General features: G+C 47.6%; 9 protein-coding genes across 9 annotated transcripts; 5 read left to right on the top strand and 4 right to left on the bottom strand.

Moving 5' to 3' along the window:
• Positions 1-434: 434 nt before the first annotated feature.
• HD556DRAFT_2281 (chitin synthase III catalytic subunit-domain-containing protein) lies at positions 435-2,211 on the bottom strand. The gene is made up of 4 exons (XM_041309954.1): positions 1,746-2,211; positions 1,497-1,681; positions 961-1,446; positions 435-904 (listed from the first exon to the last, which is right to left on the bottom strand). The coding sequence occupies exons 1-4, from the start codon at positions 1,891-1,893 to the stop codon at positions 638-640; spliced, it is 1,086 nt and encodes a 361-aa protein (XP_041167437.1). The 5' UTR covers positions 1,894-2,211; the 3' UTR covers positions 435-637.
• A 3,877-nt stretch (positions 2,212-6,088) lies between these two features.
• On the top strand, positions 6,089-8,703 carry HD556DRAFT_1315452 (cyclin-domain-containing protein). The gene is made up of 4 exons (XM_041301127.1): positions 6,089-6,601; positions 6,653-7,163; positions 7,215-7,908; positions 7,959-8,703. The coding sequence occupies exons 1-4, from the start codon at positions 6,367-6,369 to the stop codon at positions 8,370-8,372; spliced, it is 1,854 nt and encodes a 617-aa protein (XP_041167436.1). The 5' UTR covers positions 6,089-6,366; the 3' UTR covers positions 8,373-8,703.
• An 864-nt stretch (positions 8,704-9,567) lies between these two features.
• HD556DRAFT_1686 (uncharacterized protein) lies at positions 9,568-10,053 on the bottom strand. The gene is made up of 3 exons (XM_041309784.1): positions 10,039-10,053; positions 9,772-9,973; positions 9,568-9,712 (listed from the first exon to the last, which is right to left on the bottom strand). The coding sequence occupies exons 2-3, from the start codon at positions 9,878-9,880 to the stop codon at positions 9,618-9,620; spliced, it is 204 nt and encodes a 67-aa protein (XP_041167435.1). The 5' UTR covers positions 9,881-9,973; positions 10,039-10,053; the 3' UTR covers positions 9,568-9,617.
• Positions 10,054-10,094: 41 nt separating this feature from the next.
• HD556DRAFT_1722 (uncharacterized protein) lies at positions 10,095-10,908 on the top strand. Its single transcript, XM_041309796.1, has 5 exons — positions 10,095-10,225; positions 10,289-10,450; positions 10,510-10,584; positions 10,637-10,696; positions 10,751-10,908. Exons 1-5 carry the CDS (start codon positions 10,162-10,164, stop codon positions 10,810-10,812), a joined length of 423 nt encoding a protein of 140 aa, XP_041167434.1. The 5' UTR covers positions 10,095-10,161; the 3' UTR covers positions 10,813-10,908.
• A 213-nt stretch (positions 10,909-11,121) lies between these two features.
• On the top strand, positions 11,122-14,508 carry HD556DRAFT_1223242 (uncharacterized protein; the record flags this gene model as incomplete). The annotated part of the gene is made up of 17 exons (XM_041296869.1): positions 11,122-11,179; positions 11,280-11,494; positions 11,607-11,726; positions 11,783-11,867; positions 11,936-11,987; positions 12,102-12,309; positions 12,469-12,718; positions 12,845-13,082; positions 13,133-13,173; positions 13,223-13,377; positions 13,428-13,524; positions 13,613-13,864; positions 13,916-13,971; positions 14,023-14,050; positions 14,101-14,120; positions 14,170-14,358; positions 14,410-14,508. Coding segments are annotated over 17 exons (2,163 nt in total), but the record flags the coding sequence as incomplete, so codon positions are not given.
• A 322-nt stretch (positions 14,509-14,830) lies between these two features.
• On the bottom strand, positions 14,831-16,798 carry HD556DRAFT_1302205 (WD40-repeat-containing domain protein; the record flags this gene model as incomplete). The annotated part of the gene is made up of 5 exons (XM_041299480.1): positions 14,831-14,995; positions 15,056-15,236; positions 15,288-15,811; positions 15,863-16,501; positions 16,553-16,798. The coding sequence occupies 5 exons, from the start codon at positions 16,796-16,798 to the stop codon at positions 14,831-14,833; spliced, it is 1,755 nt and encodes a 584-aa protein (XP_041167432.1).
• Positions 16,799-16,889: 91 nt separating this feature from the next.
• On the top strand, positions 16,890-18,254 carry HD556DRAFT_1315400 (uncharacterized protein). The gene is made up of 2 exons (XM_041301126.1): positions 16,890-17,037; positions 17,093-18,254. Exons 1-2 carry the CDS (start codon positions 17,001-17,003, stop codon positions 17,959-17,961), a joined length of 906 nt encoding a protein of 301 aa, XP_041167431.1. The 5' UTR covers positions 16,890-17,000; the 3' UTR covers positions 17,962-18,254.
• Positions 18,255-18,629: 375 nt separating this feature from the next.
• On the bottom strand, positions 18,630-19,150 carry HD556DRAFT_993 (uncharacterized protein). The gene has a single exon (XM_041312210.1). The coding sequence runs from the start codon at positions 19,054-19,056 to the stop codon at positions 18,775-18,777; it is 282 nt and encodes a 93-aa protein (XP_041167430.1). The 5' UTR covers positions 19,057-19,150; the 3' UTR covers positions 18,630-18,774.
• A 1,424-nt stretch (positions 19,151-20,574) lies between these two features.
• On the top strand, positions 20,575-22,278 carry HD556DRAFT_1428070 (guanine nucleotide binding protein, alpha subunit; the record flags this gene model as incomplete). The annotated part of the gene is made up of 10 exons (XM_041304679.1): positions 20,575-20,664; positions 20,752-20,781; positions 20,836-20,883; positions 20,938-21,233; positions 21,289-21,556; positions 21,616-21,687; positions 21,744-21,815; positions 21,863-21,975; positions 22,025-22,084; positions 22,236-22,278. The coding sequence occupies 10 exons, from the start codon at positions 20,575-20,577 to the stop codon at positions 22,276-22,278; spliced, it is 1,092 nt and encodes a 363-aa protein (XP_041167429.1).
• Positions 22,279-23,028: the final 750 nt, after the last annotated feature.

Below are 23,028 nucleotides of genomic sequence, written 5' to 3'. Positions count from 1 at the left end.
TGCGGACGCACTGAGGCTGCGGACTCTGGGTGGTCTTGCCAAGCAGATGGTGGTGCATCTCCGGCACCCGCATCTGATCATCATCGGAAGTTGACAGGGACTACATCGCTGCATGGGGTCGTTAACAAGTCTTTGGCCGCAATCTTCCAAGGAAACACGTACGTATAGAATACAATAATATAATATCGTCAACGACGGCGATCTGAACAGCCCGCGTACAGCCTGATCCATATTCTTAACGCCCTCGATATTCAGCGCATTGTCTGTTACGACGGTACGGCGCGTTCATCAGATTCGAAGCATATAATTGAATGTGTACGGAATATATGCGTTCGCACTTGATCCCAGACTGCAAAGTGGCGTGATCATCGATTCGATGCATGAAACGTTCAAGATAAGTTCCATCTATATTCAGATCTGTGCTCATCTAGATATCCAGAGCAATATCCGAGTCCTGCGAGATCATCGTCATCAGGCGGCCGCACGCTCCGAAATAGTCTGGAGTATCTATCTGCATGACCAATTCACTCGTAAGCTTCCTGATCATGAGAGTGAATTAAAGCTAGTGTCTGTAGAAAGTACCGTGAATTCACTGTCGTCCATATCTACGTTTGCGTAATAGTCCTTTTCAAAGTCCTCAATAGCCTTCAGATGTTGGTGGATAAGCCCTTCGCGCGCCACCATAGCCTCCTTGTCCGTAACCACCCTGCGCACCATATGCTTGCTTGCCGCCGTAATACTGTGTACCACTAACACCGCCCACAAGGCTCGCAGCTCCGGCATGGTAGCTTGATGCGTCCTCCTCGTAGTCTGTACCGGGAGTTGTGGCTGAAGCCGTGAGAAGTGGGTCCTTGACTTCCCAAACAGCAGCTTTAGATCCAACAGAGAACTCGAGGTCTTCACGCTGTGTAAAACGTTATATAAGGATGTGTGAAACGGATGACTGGCAAATAAACGCACCGTGATACTGTCCCAGTATTTGTAGACCATCATAACACTCAACAAAACACACAGAGTGAAGAAGAACAGGCCATCCAAGTAATGCTTGATAGCGTCACAGATGGTGACGCTGAAAGCGAACAGAAGAACTTGAGCGATCGCGTAGAACGATATTCCAAAGATGATGTCGCCGAGGGGCCAGCGGTCGTCAAGAGTCCGGAATACAAGAACGAGCTGTAATATAGTATATGTGGCGACGCACAGGATGGGCCAGATGAGGTAAATGACGAAGAGCGCGATAGGTTTCGTTGGGGAGAATGAAACAAAAGATTTGAAGGTGGCGATAGCGATGAAGAATGATGCTCCGAAGACGGCGAAACAGCATATCCGAAGGAGCCAAAGAGAGAGAGGCGTCCCGTCTTCAGCGAATTGGAATCCAACGAAGCCGTTGATGAGCAGACAGCAATAGGCAGCTGCTACTAGACCTGTATAACCTGCAGCAAACCACTACGTACATTTGGTATAAGATCATCACATGATTTTGCATAATAACTCACAGGATAGCTGACGTTTGAAGTCGGTATGATTCCCGAGTCTAGGAACATTGCGAGAAGTTCGATGACCATGTACATCCAAAAAAACATCACAATCTCTTTTCGTCCCACTGCAGTGTACTTTGAGCGAATATGGTAGATCATAATTGCAGTCATGATTATTGCGACGATGTGAACAAAACATGTAGCTAAGCGGATAAAAGTCAGCCTTGATCGGTGAGTACACCACATTCATGGTCATGGAATACATACAAGGCTGAAAGATGAGGGTCTGGCCGATTTGAACGTTGCGTGAGTAGCAAGTGGGCTCTACGCCTTCTCCAGAGGTGCCCATCAATGGACAAATGACGAGAGCAGCCGTGCTGCACACTCCATCGAAGGAGCCAAACGTGATGGCCATGGCTCCGTCTAGATATGAGCAATTAAAGGGGTGTTGTGTGAGCGTTCGATAGGTGAATGTCGGGTGATATTTGGTGTATGCAGCGGCAGGGCCCTGGCCTGGTTACGTTCAACGTGCTTTGTGAAGAGATTGAACAAAAGCGAGCGAAACGTGATTAGTTCAAACTATTCAAACAGAATATCTGGCGAGTCTTCAGGTAACTGGCCTGCAAGTAAACCACCCGGCGGGTATTGTGTGAAAAGACAGAGAGCGGGCTCGTCGCCCTACGAGTATGTGAATGCGGCGGACAACGACTGCAAGGTTGAATTGCGATCCCACGCCACTTCCAGACGAGTCAAGCATGCTTGGTCTCTCCCTAAACCCACCACAGTAAATTAGAATCGACGACTTGTCCTTCTAGAACCTGGTCTCGTCGATCAAAGGCAGCCGGTGCGCTCATTATGTGCATCTACCTGAAATGAAGTCAATGGCACGACACGGCGCCACTCTACTACTACACCTGGGCGAAGACTTCGGGTTTGCCTTCGGGCCCTTGCATGAACGTTTCAATATGGCTCCTCAAGGCCTCAAGGACTTTACATCGAGGACACTTGGTTCTGATTACAATTTGACACACTAAGTACAGCTGCTTAGAAGAGGATGCCGCGGCCTGCCTCCAGTCCCTCCATTGCAAGGCAATTCCTGATTAGGTCTGATTAGGTGCGTTGCATATACGTACTTACTGCGAAATCATTGTATAGGACTGGGTCGCCCTGGCCAATACCCCGCCCAAGACGGACTGTCAACGTTGTACGGACCGGTTCTTGGATGGCCCTTTGCGGACTGAGAGTAACCGGTGACTGCAAGATCCGCATTTTTTTTTTACGAAACGTGCGCCTGTACACGTTGATATCTCCCACACGTAAATAACGGGGTCGCCTACATATGTCTCACGATTTCGCCGCACTGTGGGCAGAATGTACGTGCACCGCTCAAACGCTGCATTACCTTTGTTCAACTGTTCTGATATCCTTAGTCTGGATACCACGTGCCCTGGTATCATAGTAGTACCTATGCACGAACACGTGTATGTAATTACTACAACTGTTCATAGTATTGGAACTCAGTTTCTCGAATCCATATGGCCTCTATATTTCTACTTACTAGTATAGTCTGATGTGACTTCTGCGAACACCGGAACACTAAATATTAGTACTGACGACATCGCACATGCTGATCTATGTGGGAATTTCGGGAATACAGTGCGTCACCTTGACTATTCAGTTTGGAGCATAACAGAAGTATCTCCTTTGGGAGTAAGCCGTTAGTATCTAAAGACTATGGCTAACTGAGCCTTGAGTTGTGCGCCCACTCCCATGGATGGGGTAACGGCCTTGCTCGTGGCACGGTTCTCAAGGTCACAGGCGAATAGTTTCGGATCGTCTGTTTCAAATAAACGCACACACCGGCTGATATTCTTGGTAAGAAGTTTTCAACGCCGATAGCATGGCCAACAGCCGCGTTGGTGCAGAACCTTACTTGGTGGCGTTTTTGAGCTTTTTAGTTTCCTAACATTTGACTACAGAGTTACAGTAGTACATACTGAGTAGGTACTAGTTCGTCTACTATGTAAGATACCTCCGTGGTTCTATCATCCAGAAATGAGCCCTGTCACTTGTTCGTTACCGCTAGATCAATGGCCACAGCCGAATATCAAAAGTGTCCTTTTCCTTGCGTTCATCAAATGTATAATGACACCGCAGGGTCATGGACTCACGAGTTTGGGAAGGTTTGTTTATACTCAGATCCGGAATGGCTTGGCTTGGCCTGCCACTATGGATAGCACCAACGGCAATGGCAGCTTCTCGCTCGGAAACTTTTTACAGCGGAACCCATGTGCAGCCCGAAGCCGCGCATCCTTCACAAAGTCCATTTCGACCGATATTTCAAAATACGGGTCCACCCTCATTTCGCGGGCGAAATTCGACCAAGATGTCATTTTAGCGACAGTGAAATGCCTCGGTGATTATGGGTACAAGCGTAGGATCCATTTGGCGTGAGCTGCGGAAAGTAGCGGCAAATATCGTTGTCAGCCAAACAGGGCCGATGATTGAACGTGGCATTGTCAAATGTCGATATGGTTTCTGTGATTTGCGTCCCGGGCTACTTGGCTACGGTTTGCTCGCCTCCATGGGCTGGATCACGCGTGACAGTCATACAGACTCATGTGCATGCGGCAGAGAAGACGTCAAACTTGGGCCGGTGAGCCCGTTGCGTAGCGATAGTGCCATGGCTGTTTGCCAAATAAGTGAAAGTTCACTGGGGAGCGCCTATAAGTAGATTGCCGTTGATTCTGGGACACTGACTCAGTACAGCAAACCCGCTGAAAGTCCATGATGCGGCGTTGGGTCCAAATCTTCGTATGTACGCCACTTTGTCCGCTTCTGGCGCATGGAAATCACTAAGTAATCGACTTGTGCCAATTGATCATGGAATCAGGGAGATGGCGCCGTGCGGGGACTTGCTGTCTAATGGGCTTACCGGATCAAGTTACGTTCAATTAAGCCATCGCCTGCCGCTGCGGCTGGCTTGATATCGAAGAGAAGTGATATTAGCGTTTGACGACTTACCATCTTTGCTTAACCGCCGCCCACTAGTACCTGCCACCTGCCTCTGCTTCATCAATCAAGCGAGAACGTATGTGCTACATTAGCCAACTCACGCCCCAAATGTAAAACAGCCTTCCGTGACGAACAATTATTTGTACCCTCACGTACCTTAGCCACAAGGTGTCAATAGTGAGAAAAGCCCGTGCACTGATCCCGTCTCCCTGTATCGTGTACTATGTGGAACATGGTCGAATTCTCCTGAAACACTCCCTGAGAGCCATCGCTAAGCTTATAATTACGGACAATGGGCGGCGTGGCTTGGCCTGGCCTGGCCTGACGCGGCGATATCTTATATTAATATTATCTTATCTGTTTTTTTTTTTCTTTTCAGGTCAAGTACTGGTGGCTGTGCGCCACAAGGCACCCAATATGAAAACAATGCTTTTGTTGAGCCTTTGTAGTAACCTTATGATATTTCACTTTGGGCACGCGTGGTTGACCAAGAAGATTCGTATCGCTACTCGGGGCTTGGACTGTGAGTGTGCGTGCCACGGCATGCTGTAGCTATCTTGGTGCTATCCATAGTAAGTGATTTGAATCGGATGTTTTGTTGTGGAAACGGCATGGCATTACCTGGGCCACCCTTGATCAAAGGTGGTACTCCATGTCACATTGAACCTTGCATATATATTATATAGTTTCCTAGAAACAGCCAAGGGGTTAATTCTGCCGCGAGCGTTTACCATGACATCTCACATCCATTTCAACCTCCACGTTACCGTAAGTTACCTCTGCCAGAACTTTTTTTTTTCATGTTGAGGAGGACCCCCATTTTCAACACAAAGGGTAATTGGTGTGTCCAGGTTGTGCTGTGCCCGATCTACACAGCATCCGACTCAATCACGGGAGAAGGGGTGACTGTAAAATTAATAGAAATGACTGTTTTGGATGAACCAGGTCCGGAAACTTACCGCCTTTGAAGGTAGTATAATCACTTTCCGAAGTCGCATGCCATTGCTATGGATCGTTGGTAGTTTCTCAGCAGAAATCTCACGTCACAGCTAGAGCACCGCGGGCTTGATGAAAACAATACTACAAACTGATTTTTAGAGTTGATTCTCGGTGTGATTGGTGATTACTCCGCACAGGTTAGCCTAACAATGTAGACTTGGGATTCAGATCGGCGACAATGAGCACTTGTACCGGAGGCTGTCATCATTATTATTTTACAAAAACAACGAAATTGCCGCGTGCCGAATTTAGTAATTTCTGCAAAAGAAGTGGAACAGGGGAAGTTCCGGGTTGGCAGACGCCAAGTCACGTGGTGCCGAAACCGAGATCATGGCTAGTAGTATGAACAAAGGAGAGTCGAGTTGACCGCGGTCAGTAAATTTTTATAGTGAGTCTTTGAATGAGTTCTGGAAGTTAGTCATGTGACTATGTATTACTAAAATAGGAAAGTGGTTAGTGGTAAGGCTATGGGGAATCCCTGGGGATTCCCCCATGCCGTTTATGCCGATGAAAATGTTAGTCAAGTAATTAAGGTTAAATCTGTGAAAATCAGACAAATTTGACGGGTAAGTCAATCTTAACAAAAAAACGTCCAAGATCTAACGGAGCGCGAACTGTTACTAAAGACTACGAAGCGGGCTCGGAGGCGCTTACAATTTTGTAGGTTCTTCCAATTCAATCAACTCACTTCAACCCTTAGCATTCCGGGTGGCTAGACACGGTATCCCCTGTTTTTGTCTCTAAGCGGAATATGTCAACCATGTCCGCCAATTTTACACCTTCAAGCAATACATACGACATTTCCTTTTTATATATCTTCATGATCCCGACACCTCTATCTCTGGTCCTCCCGAACTGAAGTTCTCTTCTCCTCATGGCCCTTTATACTCCACCATCTCTACCTTTAACTCCTTGCACAATGGGCTCATCATCACGTCCCTCACTCCCCACTGAACTCCTAGCCACCTGGTCAGCTTGGCGTCCTTTAGGACAGACAGGTCTCCTGACTCCCCCAATGTCAGCTTCGCTACCAAGGCTCGGTGCACCACAGGTGACGTCCTTGCCCCCCATTGCTCACTTTGATCGTCAGGTATCCTATATGCATCCCAGTACGTGATTTTTGCTCTTGTTGTCTCGATTAGTTTTTGATCTAGTTAAAGTAACACCTCCGCGTACTCAGGACGCGTCCACCTGGTCGCGACCCGTACACGTCGCGAACGTGTCACCTAAACCATTTGCGCATGAGATGGACCAGCACTTACATCCCTTTCAGCAAAAGCCTGCTGAAGATGTCCCTCGGCCAATTGATTGGTTTGACGACTCTTTGAAGAGATCGTCACATTATATCGCAGAGAAAACTTGCGAAATGATATGCTACCTATGGTTCTCTGTGTCACTGTCGAGCTCTACATCTACCCAACCCCTCACTCCTCCCTACTCCCCTGAGATTCCTGCCGCCACCTCCTCTCTTCAGCTTGCTGCAACACCTACCTTTGTGTCTTTCATGCAAAAGTTGCTAGAAACTACCCAGGTCAGCCAGTCGGTGATCGTCCTGTCCCTCCATTACATATGGCGACTCAAGGAACGTAACCGTTTCACCGCTGGTTTACCGGGAAGTGAGTTTCGTATCGCAGTCGCCGCGCTCATGATGGCAAATAAATTTCTTGACGAGTGAGTTCAATGTGCCTATTTACGTCATTGTGTTCTCAAGTATTATTCTAGCAACACGTACACCAATAAGACTTGGTCGGAGGTATCTGGTATCGAATTGGCTGAAATCTCCCGAATGGAGAAGGAGTTTCTGATGGGAATCGACTTCAATCTTTACATCTCCAAGAAAACGTATGATTCATGGATGCACTTATTGAGGGGACTCGTCCACGCCAAAGAAAGGGAGTGTCGTAGATGGCGTCATACTCGCACCCGGCATCGGACGCCTCGTCACAGCCATACTCAACCGATGTCCGCAGCACCAATTCGTTCCTACAGGTGGAGGTGTCACTCGACATCGCATCGGGCACGTTCGACTTCGCCTGAGCAACCCGTTCATCCTCGTACATATTCTTCCTCTTACCACGTGACACCACCAAATCCCGTTGTCTCGCCCTGCCTTGCACCCGGTTTGAAACGCTCGGCTGCTGATGCGTTCTCACCTACTTCGTCATCGTTCCACGGGTTACCGCCCTTGAAGCGTCCCACTGGCATGACTTTGCAAATTCCGGAAACCAATTATCCAGCTGCCCCTCATTCGGCGTCGCCAGTTGAATCTCTGCAGTCCTTCGCCAAGATGTCGTTATCATCATCATCGCCACACTCGGTACGGACCGCACAGTCCAACCAGTCCCACAAAGGTGATACACGCCCGCAAACTTTGGTGGCTGCGTACTGTGCGGAAGGACCCGTTAACGTCCCTCAAGTATGTGCTTTCACCCTAATCCATAATAATTTGTCTCACATTCGTGGTAGAACCTTTATTATTATTCGCTTGCTGGGTCATCAACTGACTATGCAGCGGAAGAGGAAAGAGTCCGCCGCAAAGCCCGATTGCGGTGCTATCAGCCTCAGCCTTCATCTGCGCCATCTAATCCGCCCCCATCATACATGCCACAGGACATTCAGTCCGAGTCTGTCAGCCCTTACGAAATCCATGTGGACGTGCGAGCGGTGCCTCTTCCTCATCTACATGATGCTGTCTGGTCTCGTAAGCTTGCTCGTCCTCCTTCGTATGGCGAAAGTTCTTTGCAATTACCTCCTTTACGGGAAAACGCAGTTCCGTCGGCTCCTTTCGCCAACGCAGGACCACCTGGCGTCCTTTTTTACTCAGCTTCTAGTCAGCGGGAATCACCCGTATATCCTTATAATTGGTCTTATGGCAGATAGTCCTACTCATTTCTGTTTATTGCACACAATTATTGCATCTCATCGGTTCCCCTTTCACATCGAACTTCAACTTACTTAGCACTTTGGCCATATCATTTCGTTGCACGCAATATCATTCATTCATTGACACTGACATACATTCTCGGCATTTTCATTTGTATTTCACTTACATTTCCACGTTCTGTTAGCAGAGATCAAGAAATTACATTACCCTCATAGTTAGCTACTACTGTACGAGAAAGAATGATTACTTCGAACTTCCGAGTTCCGAACTCGTCGGAACTCGTGGGATTACTTGTGAACCAATTGCAAGCTATATGAACCTGATGTGATGTACTTATCAAGTCTACTAACAACGGCAAGTTGGCAACTGTGATGTTATTGGTGCGGCCTGACAGATCTATGACCGAAACAGCCTAAAATTTCGATGCCAATGATCTTCCGAGTCTGGAAGTGCATGTGCGCAGAAGCCATCTTTTTCCCGCATAGGTCAGTGAGAAATGACGGTATCATGCCTGATCATGCTCAGTTCCGCACTCCGCGGTCCACCCTGTCATCGGAGCCCTGTTACAGATCGCTCGCAAGACTTTTGATGTCCCTGCTATAAGTACGAGTTGATCTGCGTGGAATTGTCACGGATGAGGTTCCGTGTCCGTCCGACACGTCCATTTCCCATTACTTTGTGCCCCTATGTCCTCATTGTTAACAGACTTAAGTTCTGGAACTGGTTCTCACCGTAATGGAACGGTCCAGCTCAGAAATAGGTTTCGCCGGGTGTGACGAGACAACCTAACTTCATACGAGAATTTTTAGCGTTCATCCCGGAGTAGCCCATCACTGCAACCAGAATGGCATGTGTAGGCATCTGAATGTCAATGAATCAGACGGATACCGGTCTGATAGATACGCATGGATCTTTTCCGTCACACAAAAGCATCGACGATTCATGTCGGACTTGTTCCTTACCACGCCTAGTAATAGCGTGTAGGCCATTTGGAGTTACATTTGACAGATTTCGACGCCTGATACAAATGCCATGTACGACTGCCAACTCACAGGTTAATAATGATGGCCTTCCGAATTATTATTTGCGGGGCCAGGGGTCGGTTTCAGTGTCTGATGAGACATATTTTGATCTCAATTGAGCCATGTTGGAGGACAGGAAAGCCTGGGTGAAGAAGTAACCGGATAACAAACCCGTCACTAAAGACAAGTTCGTTTCGATTCGATCGAATTTCATATCAGTCATGACTTAGTATGGGCGATGATTCTTGACTCACAAGCACCACTGATAATAGTTTTATTCCGGCCAAAGCCCATAAATTTGGAGCCTACTAATGCTGTGACGCAAGCATTAGTTATCGGACGTGTAAGGGACAATGATAATATCAAAACTTACCTCCTGCCAGGCCCGACGTCAAGCCAGCGAATATCCCGTCTCTGCGAGCCTCCTGCCAACGATATACCATCATTTCGACGTTCCATGCAAAATAACACGAACCCTCCATGCGGCTGCTTTGATCTCTTCCACACCAGGCTTGTGATCCAGCTCCATTGTCTGTGTTTGATCGTGCAGCAACAAGGCGGCCGTAAGCGAAGTTCTAAAATAATTTTTGAAGGGGTAAACTCGAAAAAAAAAATCAGAAAAAGGGTCAAGTTAACCGACCGGATTTGGAGTTACAACTTTGATTTGAACGCGTTTTGTCACGCCACGGTACGCGTTACGTTGTGACGAGACGCGCTTCTACGCCTTTACTCCCGTGTTGTTATCAGGATTCAGAATAGTGTTATGTCCCCTGGAGGGAAGAAGAGTCGGGCTCGGAGTCCACAGGAACTTTATGACGAAATAAAAGGTATCAATCTCCGGCTCCCATCAGACGCATTCATACATCTAACGTTTCCCACTGTAACCCAAGAACTCTTGATCAAGACAAAACCAAAGCTAAAGGACGGAACTACCAGGGATGAAACCATAACGAGGGATTTACATAAGATCGCATCGCTTGCACAGACATTCACAGAACAGCGCCTAAAGTCGAGCAAAAAGAGCCAGTTATCAGATTTCCTTGATCAGGAAGGTTCGTATCATTTTCGGCTTCTGTGCGAACAAACATGAAACCCAAGCGTCTCGCTTTAGGTGTCAGCCTGTGGAATGCGTCCGGTGCGGTCCGTCAAGGCTCTGCACCTGACAGCCGCGTTGTCGTCGCCGCTTGTATGCTTCTTTGTTTTCTATGATTGGTCTCACTTTAATCCAGGCTTGCCAGTGCGGCTAGCTGGATTTCGCCTCATGGAAGCAGGGTTAGAACCTAAGCCTGAGACTGAAGGTTGGGAGAAGATCAGAATTCTTGCGTGATTGTCGCTCATTTATGTTCTATCAGCATTATTACATATTCTTCAAATCGCGAGTAAGGCTGGCGCAACCCTGTCCGGTGTGTTTTGAGCCCAATCATATCTCGTATCTCCAAATATCAACATTGCGTCCACGGGTCCAGAACTCGGCCACAATGACACTGCATCGGGCGTGCTGAGTTGTGCGGCGAAGGTGATATATTCTTGCTAGTGGTGGTTCGTTATTAAATTTCTCTCAAAGTATGAAGAAGCGCTGAGAAATATTGACGACACGAGTGGCACAAATCAGCAAGCCAGGGCGTGTGTTACAGCTGTCTACCTCTCAACCAGAATGGAAGCAGTGAGGACTCTAATCCTCGTGATGTAGAGGCGTTGATATATTTAGGACCTCGTGAAATAGGCTTGGAGGGAAGGAAATGAAGGGTTAGCGGCCTTTATGGCTGACAAAGTCACAGGTTGTCCCTGAGTCCTTTTTTGATATGAACCGCTCTAATTGTCCTCTTAGAGAATGACGGACGGCTCGTGCTCCTTTCAAATCATGACGTAAGTCCCATTCAGTCAACAAAACTTCTCATGGTAAACATTTTCAGCGAGAGACGCTGGCGACTAAGCTTCTTGACATTGGCAAATCACTTTTGAGAAGTTGCTATCAGGATAACAAATTGACACCAGAAGAAAGTAAGGCTAACGAGGCTATTCGATGGATGCAGAAGGCGTTTTCCGTCATCGAGCCTCTGGATTGTACGGCCAATGCCGGGCTCGCTGAGCTCAAGGTGAGCACTTTTCAGTCAACTAGTCACTCCTCATTGAACTCTAGTCAGAGATCGGTTCTCAGGAGTCTGGGTAAGTAAACTTGGCTCCATTCTACAATACAACAGGACTCAGATCGGCCCCCTATTAGCCCGTGGCTACTTCTTGTCATCATCCCAGGATCCAGAGAATTTGATCAGAGCGGAAACCGCGCTAGAAGAAGTTATTGCAACTATCGATTCTTCTGTAGACAACGTAAGCACAGTACTGCCAGTGACATGCTCAAGCGGCATTTACACACGTTCCTGTAGGTAAGCTCCGAATACCAGCAACTCCGATGGATGAAGTTGGCTGTCATAAAGCGGCGGAAAGCTGGAGATACTGTTCTTCTTCAAGGTGAACTTTCCTGGACCGGCATCTTCCACATATAGTGGCGAGTTGGCTTACTCACGTTCTTTCATTAGCTTTACAAGCCATCATTGACAACCTGACATATTCAGAAAGCAATCTTACCGAGTGAGTTTATGGGAATGCTGTAATATGTTCCGTTTCCTCATATCACGTTTCAAAGTGTCCTACAGGAACTTCGGACACTTTCTCAGCATCAGTAAGTCGTCCGATACGGTGCAGTGTTCTTTTGATTCAATGTGGGCGTAGCCAATTAGTCACGAGTACAATTCAGTACTGCCTTCATCGTGCCTTGCAGTGCTCTTGGAGCCCAGACGCCGTGGAAAGGCTTCTCATATCTCTCATATTCCATTGTTCCAAAGATGACAAACACGACAGAGCCATACAAGATCTGCATGCATCTTTCAAAGGCAGGTCTTGTTCTAACTTTGTTGTCGTACGGCTTTGTGCGAATTACTTTCCTTTCTGTGTAGAACTACGTGACGTGGAATTTGAGCTTCTCAAAGCTCCGGCCACAGCTTGCATCACTGTGCGTGGATGCTCCATTCGGCTCATTGAATTATACCGGAATTTTCAAACATTTCTATAGCTTTTATGGCAATACGGTGATCGCCATTACCATGCGGGGCGATGGAACGAAGCTGCGGATTGGTTCACCTGTGGCACACATTCTATATTTACAAGTTTAGGCCCTGTCAGCAGCTCAAAGTGTTTTCGGAAGGCTGCCCTAGCGCATCTTAAGCAAAAGGACTACGCTCACGCGGGGTCCATCATCCGCCGCTGTCCTGACACAGAAGCCACGACACAATATGTAAAGTTTCTTATTGCGGTTCATCAAGGTCTGCAAGGGCATTGCCTCATAGCGTGATTTTATCTCATTTTATTCTAATTTCAGGACTGGAAGACGAAGGTATCTCCATTCTGAAGCACAGGTGGTCGCCTCTAATCGGTCGGTCACTTATCAGCGATAAATACAATACGCAATATGGTTCACGCCGCGAACTTCGATCGCAAGATGATTTTATTGGCCTGCCGGCTTGCACATGACTTGGACATGAAAAATCTTCTTCTAAACGTGCTGAAGGCTCTTCTGGAAACGCTAAACCTCCGAGAGAACGTGGGGAACAGCACTGAAGCCATGACATTGGTAAGATGTATTACCAGGCTTATTGTGAAACTCCTTGGAGAACCTGCTGCCGATTTGTGCGTTTTTGTGGCGTCGAGCACCGAGATACTGGCTGAAATCGTATCAGGAACCGTTTAGTGGCGGCATTACTTCACCACCTGAACATTGGTTGGTCGAAATTTATGGGACCACTCACGGTATTCTAACACGGTGGTAGCGGTGACTATTGCAGAATCATGTGAACAGCCAGCTATGCTTTCACGAGATGTATCCTGGCTCTGGAGGACTGCATATAATTGTGCTATCCAAGCTTGTTCTGATTGGGAAAACAGAGAAGATCAAATATCTGACATCTTTGACGCAGCGAGACGAGTCAGTGACTTTCTGACAACTATTTTCCTGGGGTTAATCAGATCACGCAGCTTCTCGAACTCTACGCTCTACACGCAACTGTAGACGTGGACCAAGCTATCTATATTTACTTGGTGAATGCCTCATTTGCATCCGCTTCGGGCCGTGGTATGTACCCTCAATCCTACCTGGAAGACTACGGCGGCCATAACTTTCTGCACAGTTATGTCTTTCAGACGTTTGCGGTCGCAGACAGAATCGATCGATGTACGTCAAGATCCTCTTTCGAAACCTTCTACTGATTTATTTCAGTCTGGAAAATACCGCGATTTGTTCAACAACATCAATCAATCATTACAACGTATTAGCAAGGTTTTGCGAGAAGAGAAGGTATCACAAGAAGACCTTCCTCGACTTGAATCATCCTTGCAGATTTTACGAGTTTTCATAGTCGAAGCGGCATCTCACCTATCAGATTGGACCACGGTCTTGGCCACCATTGAGGAACGTTATAATTCCCTCATTAGCAAATCAGACAACTTATTCTACATGCAGGAAGCATCTCGCTCTGATCGCGATTCGTTGGAGACGTACGAGGCATTCGCGGACGCTCTAGTGAGACACAATAGCTCTTTCTGCGCATGACTTCTTCAATGTTACTCCTAGTGGGAAGACAAAAACTGTCCCATACACGGTAGATATCATTTTCAACTTCGCGATCAAATTCATGCTAACCAAACCTAGTCCTTTTCACAGCGCTAGAGGTAGGTCCGCGCGGAAGTCGTCGATTCCTCAACTTGATTTGCGTTGTAGGCCACACTTCATGCGTGTTTGGCCCGCGGACATTTTTCCCTGGAGAAATTTGCTCGTTGGCTACGAGCGATGTGTGTTATACTACTGACAAGAGCGACAGGTGCCGATCGATCCAAGGCGATTGGTTACGTGGATCAAGCTATCGCTGTCCTGGAGGAGCACGGCGACGCTAGGGACGGCGGTGAACTGGTAAAATTCCGGTCTCGCAGTGTATCCTGGCTCACTTATTAATACGGAAAGCTCTATCCTCTGGACGAGCGTCAGTGGCTTCTGAGCACAGCGTACAACACTGGCCTCGAGTGTCTTCAGTCAGTGAATATCTCATGGGATGTATGCTGACACATTATTCATCTACCTCAGTGCATCCGTGGTTGATGAAGCAAAGCGTTGGTTCGAATGCTCCACCATTATCTGTCGCTTCGTTCCCGATGGTCGGCAACGTGCAGAAAAGGTAGGCGAAATACAATGTAAAATTAGACTTTACCGCATCCCGCAACAGATATCGACAACCTATAGCGACCTCTTAGCACGCTACCCGACTAGATGAAGCGATTGCACGACCATCAAACAGCTTTAGCACTGCGACTAGATCACCCTACATCTGTATCATTATGTGTGTTTGTTCTTGTATTTTAGCAAAGACCAATGGACTTTGCATTTTTTATTGCTGTGAGAAATGACGCAGCTGATAGAGTAGTACACGACCGCGAGTGTTGCCAATAGCCAGGTACTCGCTCTCACGGGAGAAATCGACAGAGGTTACATGTCCAAGAGGGGTACTTGACGTGGGCCAGTTCCCAAATGCTGTCAATGACGGGCAATGGACCTATAGGAACGCATGAAGTTGAATGAATGAAAGCTTGGGAAAGATGTAATATTGACGCACCATCCGCATCTGATCTTTTTTATCGTTGCTTGCGATAGCAAGTAACTGGGAGTCATGGTTGAACTGCAACGTCGAGATACTTGTTGTCAGGTTCCCAATCGTCTTCAAAGTCTTTGGTTTGCCTCCCTCAAGATCGATCGTGCTCTCTGCGTTGTAGACATTGACCAAACCTGTGTTTGAACTTGGGGCCATATTGTCAATGGAACAACCACCTCACAAAACGAAAACGTACCCAACGGTCAGATATTTTCCTTGGCTATCTCCACCAAATAATCGACTGCCGAACCCGCCTTCATCCTGCCATCGTTTAACGCATTTGCGCTGCCCAATATTCCAAACATAAACCTGTGAATCTTCCGTCAAGCCCAGAAGCTCGTCTGTTCCGGCCTTCGACCACCACAGTGACTTCACATTTGTGTTTGCCTTGAGTTCGCCCACGACTTGCGCTGCACCTGACCGCCAATCGACAAGATGAACCTGGCCTCGCCGTCCTGCAACAGCAAGAATGTCTCCTGTCGGGTTGAAGGAAGAAATCTCCATGCTCGCGCCTTGGTCCCCACGACCCGAAGAGAATGTGGTGCCCCATAGGCCTCGAGGGGAGCGGTGGGAGGCTCCAGACTGAAGGTCGTACGTATAATAGAAAGGTCGTGGACCAGTCATCAATATGGACGTGCCGCTGGGGTGGAAAACGGCATTGGTGATAGGAAGTGATGGGACGTGAAGAGTTTGGGCATGAGGATTTGTGAGACCGTCGATCTATCCACCAAGTTCAAGTTCAAGTACGAAAACATGAGAAGTAATACTCACGTGGAAAAGTCGCAGGCGGCGGTCTGCACTTGCAGTCAAAAGGACGGGAATGTGAGGAGAAGGATGGAATGCGACCGTTTTTATTTCGCCATCCGCTGGCGCAGCTTGATTAGCATCTCGCAATCGCTCAATGGAAAGCGTGCTTGGGGGTATAATTCTTGACTTGGCAGTTGCCAAAATTCCAGCCGTTGATGCCAGTAGTTCCGGCACAACATCCTCTCCACTCTCAGATCCAGAAACTGATGATCGTCGTCTCTTTCCACGTTCCCTTTTCTTGCGCGCGATGGATGCCCAGTCTGGCGTTGGATTTATGTGCTCGAATTGCCTGCGTAATCTGCGTTCGTATTCGCGTCCTCCCACTGTATCATCAGACGGCGCGTCGCGCAGTTTGCGAAGACGGTTATTTGACGCGAGTGAGACCTGAACGTTTACATCGTCTGGGTCTGTCCATGCGGGAGCTTTTGTTTTTTGGGGCTGCTGGGGAATTTCCTGGTGAATAACGGAGATTTCTTCGTCTTCATCACTTCCTGGAACCTCCGGTATTATAGGCTCTTCGTCGTCATCTGCATCAGACTGTACATGGTCTTGAGCAGCTTTGCTGAGCCCGGATAGTCCAGCGTTATCGTCCACGAAAAAAAGCTATAGGCAACGTGAATAATGAAGGGTAATTTCAAGTAGTTCTGGACATACATCCGAGTCGAGCAAATTTTCAAACTCTCGTCCTACTTCATGTGGTCCATCCTCCACTTCCTCATCAGATACAACCAAAATTTCCTTCCCAGCCTTCTCAGGAGCATACGGGACGCCGAATAGCAAGTTTTCGAGACGCCTCTCCTCGTCGTCTTTACTGGTGTCATTGCGCAGGTCAGCACCAAGCGGGACTGTTTTATGTTGTGGTTTTCCTGTCTTTTGACGTTTCCGAGGATTTTTTACCATCGTGACACAATGTTATCACTAGTGGTAGTGGTGAGGCTTGGTGGATGTTGTAAGCAATAACATTCATCGAAAACCGGGTGGCTGTGTAGAACTTAACGCTTTCTGCCATCTACCATCAATCCACCTCAAGCGCTAGTTCGCCATCGTTTTATATATACAGGCTTGAATCTGATCATTCGCCGCACATAACTTTCAAATCTATATGGAACCTGTCGAGGATCAGAGTTCTTCGCAGTCAGGTGCGGTGGCTCCTTTACTGAGATCGTCATCAGGCATGTATCACGATCTCATCAGGTTGTGTTTACCCGGAACCAACTGAGTATCAACCATCTGTCGCGGATGTCCTACGATTAAAACGGTACCTGCAACGCAAGCTTCCTATGGAGCTTATTGAGAGGATTATCGACGAGGCAAATTACTGGCCACACAGTACACTTTACATCGAGCGGCCTATCACCGTTCCACTTTACAGGGAAGGAAAGCGTTCTGAAGAAGGGATATTTATAAGAACGCTCCCCCTTGGCGTTCACGGTACTGAGGGCGAATTCAGGATCCTCGAGAAAGACTTCGAGGCTGGTGGGGCAGCTTGGGAGAGGAAGCTGCTACTTGGCGGACTGGACGACACCTTACCGTCCGCGCCGATGCTATCATCGCATCCGTGCAGAAAGATAGAGTTCCAGAATTGGACTCATGATCAAAGATTGAGGAAGCAGTTTCCTCATACCTTCACCGCATCATACGTATGGTGCGATGTCAGCATAGAGAGATTGGAGACACCCATCTCTGACACCATCGAATGGCCGGCGCGCTTTCTTTTCAACGAGTGTAAAACAGAACTATCAATTATCCCACAAGACACTGGGAGTCCATTATTTCCTCTCAGCACGAAACTGTCAAAAAATCTCGCGGCGAAGACCTCGGGATCAGATCACACCATGTTTTGGCACGCCAGCGATGGATTTGACAAGGATGCTGACGGTGACTGCTTTTGGCATTTTCTTGACAATACCTTTGACAGGCAAGACGCCAAGACAGCAGAGGTGGGGAAAATGGTGCGCAGCTTGCGAGTAGGAGATTGCATGTCCCTGTTCGCTCATTCCCGGTTTCCCAACTCTGAAGGTAAAGTTCATCAGGCCAGGGTCACTGTGTATTGGGCGGTATAATATCTTCCACTTCCAAACTAGCAGATATACTACCTCCTTCAATTTTCCGTTACTTACGAGCCAAGCTCATTTACAGTACTTGCTATGTTATAGAGAAGAAATCTGTTCACTACAATTTCCACGCGTTATAGTGTATCCATTCCATCCTACGACCGTCGAATTAGTGCAGGCAACTTAATCGTCATAGATTGGCTGAGCCCTTTACTGCAGAAACCCTCCGTATGACTCAAGGCCTCCGATGCAACTGATGCCATGACAGGAACTCCGAGTCGGAGATATACTCAAGTCTAGCGAAATCAACAATTCAAACACAACTTTGAAGCTTCCCAGTTGCCAGTGAATAATGACTGTGTCGCAGACATTGTTACAACTAAAACGAGACTTGCGACCCAAGCTCCCTACGTGACAGAATTACTGACGAAGCATATTGCTGGTCGCATGGGCTAGCTCAGCATTCCCATGTGGAAAGACAACAGATGTCCTGGATGGCATATACGTTACTCCTTAAGTGGACTTCACGGCACTGAGACAGACTTCCGACTGGACTACAAGTAGTCACTGCGGACGACTCATCATGCCCCGCAACCACGGCATCACATCCCTTCAGAAATATCGAAATATTGCTTCTGAATTGATAGGACAGATGAATGATGTATGAGGTTAGCTTAGGGAAGTTGCACTAGAGGTCTGTCCTCACAAAGTAATAATTGAATGGCCAGCGTGTATTCTGGTCAAAAATTTCGACCCCAAGGCCGCCATTTCAAGTGTTCAAAGCCACGACACCAGGCCATTCCTTCCTCCCAATCCGATACTTCACAATATTATGATGCTGTGACGCTGAGCGGGACGCCAAATATTATAGGACACCATTAATGTTGTCCGGCACTTTCTCAATTCCTGCGACGAAGAACCTGTAGAGACCATTACGAGATATGGTCGTGGCCTGCAGGCTCTGATTGTACAGTTATTACGCAGTTTGCAAGCAGGATATTGTGTTACCCTGCAGGCTCGAACTAGTATTGTCACATTGTTCCTTATTTGGTGCCGTACGCATAACCAAAAGGACAAGATCACGATATGACACCACGGCGCCATTACCGTGTGGCTGGAAGCGATTTGCCTAGATGTCTAGTATAACACCGTCTGGCCGTATGAATGGTCTGAAGATCCGGGCTGCGTTCTTTGACAAGGACGTTAGGTACGATCCACACAAGTGAAGGGTCGAGATCACTAACAAAGGGAGACATATTGGTTTCTCTTGAAGCGACTCGTGAGACCATGATCGGCTTGGCTGTCTGTCAGAGTACTTGCCAGTGATCGCGCCAAGCGACCCACGACGGCCCTTGCATTAGCACACTTCCTTTGACTCTGAGTACTTATCTTGGAGTCGTTGTGCACAAACCTAGTCCAGGTACCAGACGACATAGGTGACTTCCGCGGTATTCACGGATGCTCCGTAATTGAACCGCACAAGCCATTTCGTAGTAGGATACTCCGATATGTAAGCAATACGTCGTTGTCGGCAGGAGGAGCTATGGTCACTAGGCGGACTCCATGCTGTCCGGCGAAATCGATATCTTGCAGAATTAGCCATAGACAAATCATCCCACTCATACCTGTTTTCCGCGAGAGATGACGATTCCTTCTCGTGGGTTACTCGAGTAGACTCATCAACTTGAGTGCACCTCGCTTGGATTTGAGGCAGCTACATTCTCATGGGACCTTTTTCGTGGTAGTTCCGTCTCACAGTCTATTCCCAGTCAGGAAAGGACGGGATGATCGGGTTTTGGGGGTATGGCGTGGTTCCGATGTCGAGCACTTGGGGGTTGACTTCCTTGCACAGCGGGCGTTCCTATGGAGTGGGCCGGCATCACAAGAGCACAAGGGCACTTTGATTTCATTACGCGAGAAGTTTTGGTGCAGTTTTTTAGTTGGCCAAATTTGTTGCCACCGTAGTATCATGACGAATCACGGCCTCCCCAGTTGAACTGCATTTAGTTTTTTTTTTCCAGCCCTGTTGCCAGTTACAATGCTAATTAGAGTTGACATCTGTACGTACCCATATATGAGATATTGATGAGTCGGTTTGGAGCAACGTATAGCTATTAGCAAACGTACAGCACGAAAGATCTTATCGCATTAGCAAGGCTTTTACTAGTATAGAGGGGGTTCAGCTGAGCGATGGAGACCACTAACTTGCGATTTGCATCGTCAAGGAAAATTTAAGGAATGTCCGCGGTTTACTCCGTTTGAAAGAAGACGGCAATGTACATTAGCCGCTTTCCCCCGGTCCGCGCCCATTTGAGCTTCAAGGCCACTCAGTCTCAGCCAGCTGCCAGCCAGACTGCTATACCGCGATCTGTACTTCTATTTTTTTTCTCGTAGCAGGACATTGTCCCTTCCTGCGCTGGAATCATCCGAGACACGCCAATCACCAGCACTGCCAGCGTGTTGATACTTGTTGCTGCTTTACTCCTCTGGAGCATCTGAATCAGCGCGACTCCCACTCAACTGCCTCATCCATCATTCAATCTGTTCTTCAATTATAGGACTTCCCTGTTGCATTCGTAGCTCTAGAGCCCCTCATTCGTTTCTGCTCTAGACTAAGAAATCATGGGTGCATGCATGTCGACAGGGGGGATGGCGGATATCTCGGATGATGATAAGCGGAGGCATAGAGAAGCGGAGAAATATCTCAAGGAAGTGAGTCTGCAATGTAATGATGCTGCACTTTGCTTGTCATTCTGCACATGTCCTGGTAACATGATATTGACCATATCTATCATATAGGCCAAGGCCAAGATGGCTTCCCAGGTTAAGGTACGTTTGACGCCCAGCTCTCGTATGTTATTCACCATCATGTATGATACCTAGGTTCTTCTCCTAGGGTCTGGCGACTCAGGAAAATCGACAGTTCTGAAGGTAAGTCACTTTTACCAGTCCACCTGCTGTCAGTTCACGAGGCCTCTTTCGTAGCAAATGCGACTGATTCATCGGGTACCCTTCTCACCAGGAGAAGTTGAGACTTATCGTCAACTAGTGTTCAACAACCTGACGACAGGTCTGAATTACGTATTCGAGGCCATGGAAGATATGGAGCTCCAACTTGCGGAGGAGAACTTACCACACATGGAACTCATTCAGAACGCTCGGGATATCCGTGAACAGGAGTCTTTTCCTATGTTATACTACGAGCCCTTGAGGGATCTTTGGGCTGACAGCGGGGTACAACAGGCGTATGGAAGAGGGAACGAGGCTGCTCTTCCTGAAAAGTGAGCCTCGTGTTTTGTGCCTTGCTTCCTCGAGGCCTTACAACTCCAACTACAGCTTGTCGTACTTTTTCTCCTCGCTGGACAGATTATTCGACCCATCATATCATCCAACCGAACAAGATATCGTCCAGTGCCGAGCTCGCACTATTGGAATAACCGAGACAACTTTCCATCTTAAAGACCACGAAATGCTCATGGTCGACGTCGGTGGTCAGAAGAGCGAGCGGAGGAAATGGATTCACTGTTTCCAGGATGTCACCAGTATTCTATTTCTCGTCAGTCTAAGCGGGTATGATCAATGCCTTGTCGAGGATCGAGATGCGGTGAGTTGCTTTGCACCTTGTGCTCTGTCTGAAGACGAACCTTCGGTTTCTTATTCCAGAACCAAATGCAAGACGCTATGACAATATGGGACTCAATATGCCATTCGCAATGGTTCAAGCAGACATCGATAGTACGTCAGGTTGTCCTCGTTGTTTTGAAAGCCTTTCACGCGTGCTACCGCATTAGATTCTCTTCCTCAACAAGGATGACCTCTTCCAAAAGAAGATCGTCAACTCTGACATCAAAAACTTCTTTCCGGCGAGTCTTTTTCCTCCGACTGGCTCATCATACTCAATCTACCTCAGGACTACGAGGGTGAAGCAGGGGACGCAAAAGCTGGACGAGATTATTTCCGGCGACGTTTTACGCGACTCGCTCACAAAGCTGGACGTTCCAAAGAACGCGAAATCTACATTCAGTACGCATTTTCTCTTATTCACTGAAGTCGCAACCTTAACGCTAGAAAGTGTAACGACTGCGACAGATACGGAAATGTTGAGAGTAGTGATGGCCGCTGTTGAAGGTTAGTTACTATGCGGATATTTTTAGGATTGAGTTACTAATTTCTTTCCTTCCAGAGTAAGTTCGTCCTTCTATTGATCCTTCCCCCGCCCGCCAGTGATGTCGTCCAACCGTACGCTCATCCATTTCCCACCACTCTTCCCTTTCCTTTCATAGCATCGTTCTTCGATCCAATCTCCAAATCGCGGCACTAATTTGATGTTTCTTTTTTTGCTCTTCATCTTACGATTTATCCATGTCATCATCAACGCATCTCGCTATCGTGCTCAAAAACATAATGCTATCGCCGGGACACAAACTTGCATACTCAATTTTCAACTATAATTTTCCTCTACAATCTTACCATTGCAACCAATCTCTACTGGCCCATCACGTAACTGTCCGATTCTGCGGGCTTCTTTTGCATTGTTCGAAAAAATCAGTGCTGTCATAAGCAAAAACGTGAGTTAGCCCCCCTCTTCGATTGCGAAATTTTTTCGCAGGAACGCTGATGCCGGCTACCTTGTCACCAGATCCGCGAAATCATGCTTTGAAGATTGTCGCTCCAATTGGAGCCTAATGTTGATTAGGCCGCAGGCACAATGTAGCAGTACCCAGGAAGCGGAACCCCCTTGTGGCAGCATACCATCTAAAACAGGAAGACACCCCGCTCGCCTCAACGACTGGTTAGCACTTTTTCACTCATTACAGAGCAGGGTGCCTTCACTTGTCGTTCTTCACACATGTCGTATGTCTCCCTTTGACATTTCTCCCAGAGCTATCGTGATCAAGCTGCTATACATGCCGCACCTACTATGTATTAATAGGATATTGGGCCATGTACTGTTTGCTTTGCTTATGGTATTTATCTTCACCGAACGCTTTTTGCGTCTTGGTTTGGTTTAGTTTAATGTATTTTTCATTCGCTTCTTTTTGCATTTGCTCCAGCTAACGGTTTTGTATTGGCCTT

The sequence above is a fragment of the Suillus plorans genome (assembly GCF_016647745.1).
Source record: "Suillus plorans strain S12 chromosome Unknown HD556scaffold_1, whole genome shotgun sequence".
NCBI lineage: Eukaryota > Fungi > Basidiomycota > Agaricomycetes > Boletales > Suillaceae > Suillus > Suillus plorans.
The sequence above is the reverse complement of the archived record's forward strand: the minus strand, read 5'-3'. Positions and strand labels throughout refer to the sequence as shown.

What these genes read in the sequence shown, in the direction of transcription:
- HD556DRAFT_2281 (XM_041309954.1), bottom strand. Translation starts at nt 1,893, where the DNA reads ATGGCCATCACGTTTGGCTCCTTCGATGGAGTGTGCAGCACGGCTGCT. An exon ending in CTTCAAACGTCAGCTATCCT is followed by an intron (nt 1,447 to 1,496) that starts GTGAGTTATTAT and finishes AAATGTACGTAG; the next exon opens with TGGTTTGCTGCAGGTTATAC. An exon ending in AATACTGGGACAGTATCACG is followed by an intron (nt 905 to 960) that starts GTGCGTTTATTT and finishes CGTTTTACACAG; the next exon opens with CGTGAAGACCTCGAGTTCTC.
- HD556DRAFT_1315452 (XM_041301127.1), top strand. Translation starts at nt 6,367, where the DNA reads ATGGCCCTTTATACTCCACCATCTCTACCTTTAACTCCTTGCACAATG. An exon ending in GGTATCCTATATGCATCCCA is followed by an intron (nt 6,602 to 6,652) that starts GTACGTGATTTT and finishes ATCTAGTTAAAG; the next exon opens with TAACACCTCCGCGTACTCAG. An exon ending in GACCCGTTAACGTCCCTCAA is followed by an intron (nt 7,909 to 7,958) that starts GTATGTGCTTTC and finishes CATTCGTGGTAG; the next exon opens with AACCTTTATTATTATTCGCT.
- HD556DRAFT_1686 (XM_041309784.1), bottom strand. Translation starts at nt 9,880, where the DNA reads ATGGAGGGTTCGTGTTATTTTGCATGGAACGTCGAAATGATGGTATAT. An exon ending in GACGTCGGGCCTGGCAGGAG is followed by an intron (nt 9,713 to 9,771) that starts GTAAGTTTTGAT and finishes CTTGCGTCACAG; the next exon opens with CATTAGTAGGCTCCAAATTT.
- HD556DRAFT_1722 (XM_041309796.1), top strand. Translation starts at nt 10,162, where the DNA reads ATGTCCCCTGGAGGGAAGAAGAGTCGGGCTCGGAGTCCACAGGAACTT. An exon ending in ACTTTATGACGAAATAAAAG is followed by an intron (nt 10,226 to 10,288) that starts GTATCAATCTCC and finishes CTGTAACCCAAG; the next exon opens with AACTCTTGATCAAGACAAAA. An exon ending in AGATTTCCTTGATCAGGAAG is followed by an intron (nt 10,451 to 10,509) that starts GTTCGTATCATT and finishes GTCTCGCTTTAG; the next exon opens with GTGTCAGCCTGTGGAATGCG.
- HD556DRAFT_1315400 (XM_041301126.1), top strand. Translation starts at nt 17,001, where the DNA reads ATGGAACCTGTCGAGGATCAGAGTTCTTCGCAGTCAG. An exon ending in TCAGAGTTCTTCGCAGTCAG is followed by an intron (nt 17,038 to 17,092) that starts GTGCGGTGGCTC and finishes CGATCTCATCAG; the next exon opens with GTTGTGTTTACCCGGAACCA.
- HD556DRAFT_993 (XM_041312210.1), bottom strand. Translation starts at nt 19,056, where the DNA reads ATGGCGCCGTGGTGTCATATCGTGATCTTGTCCTTTTGGTTATGCGTA.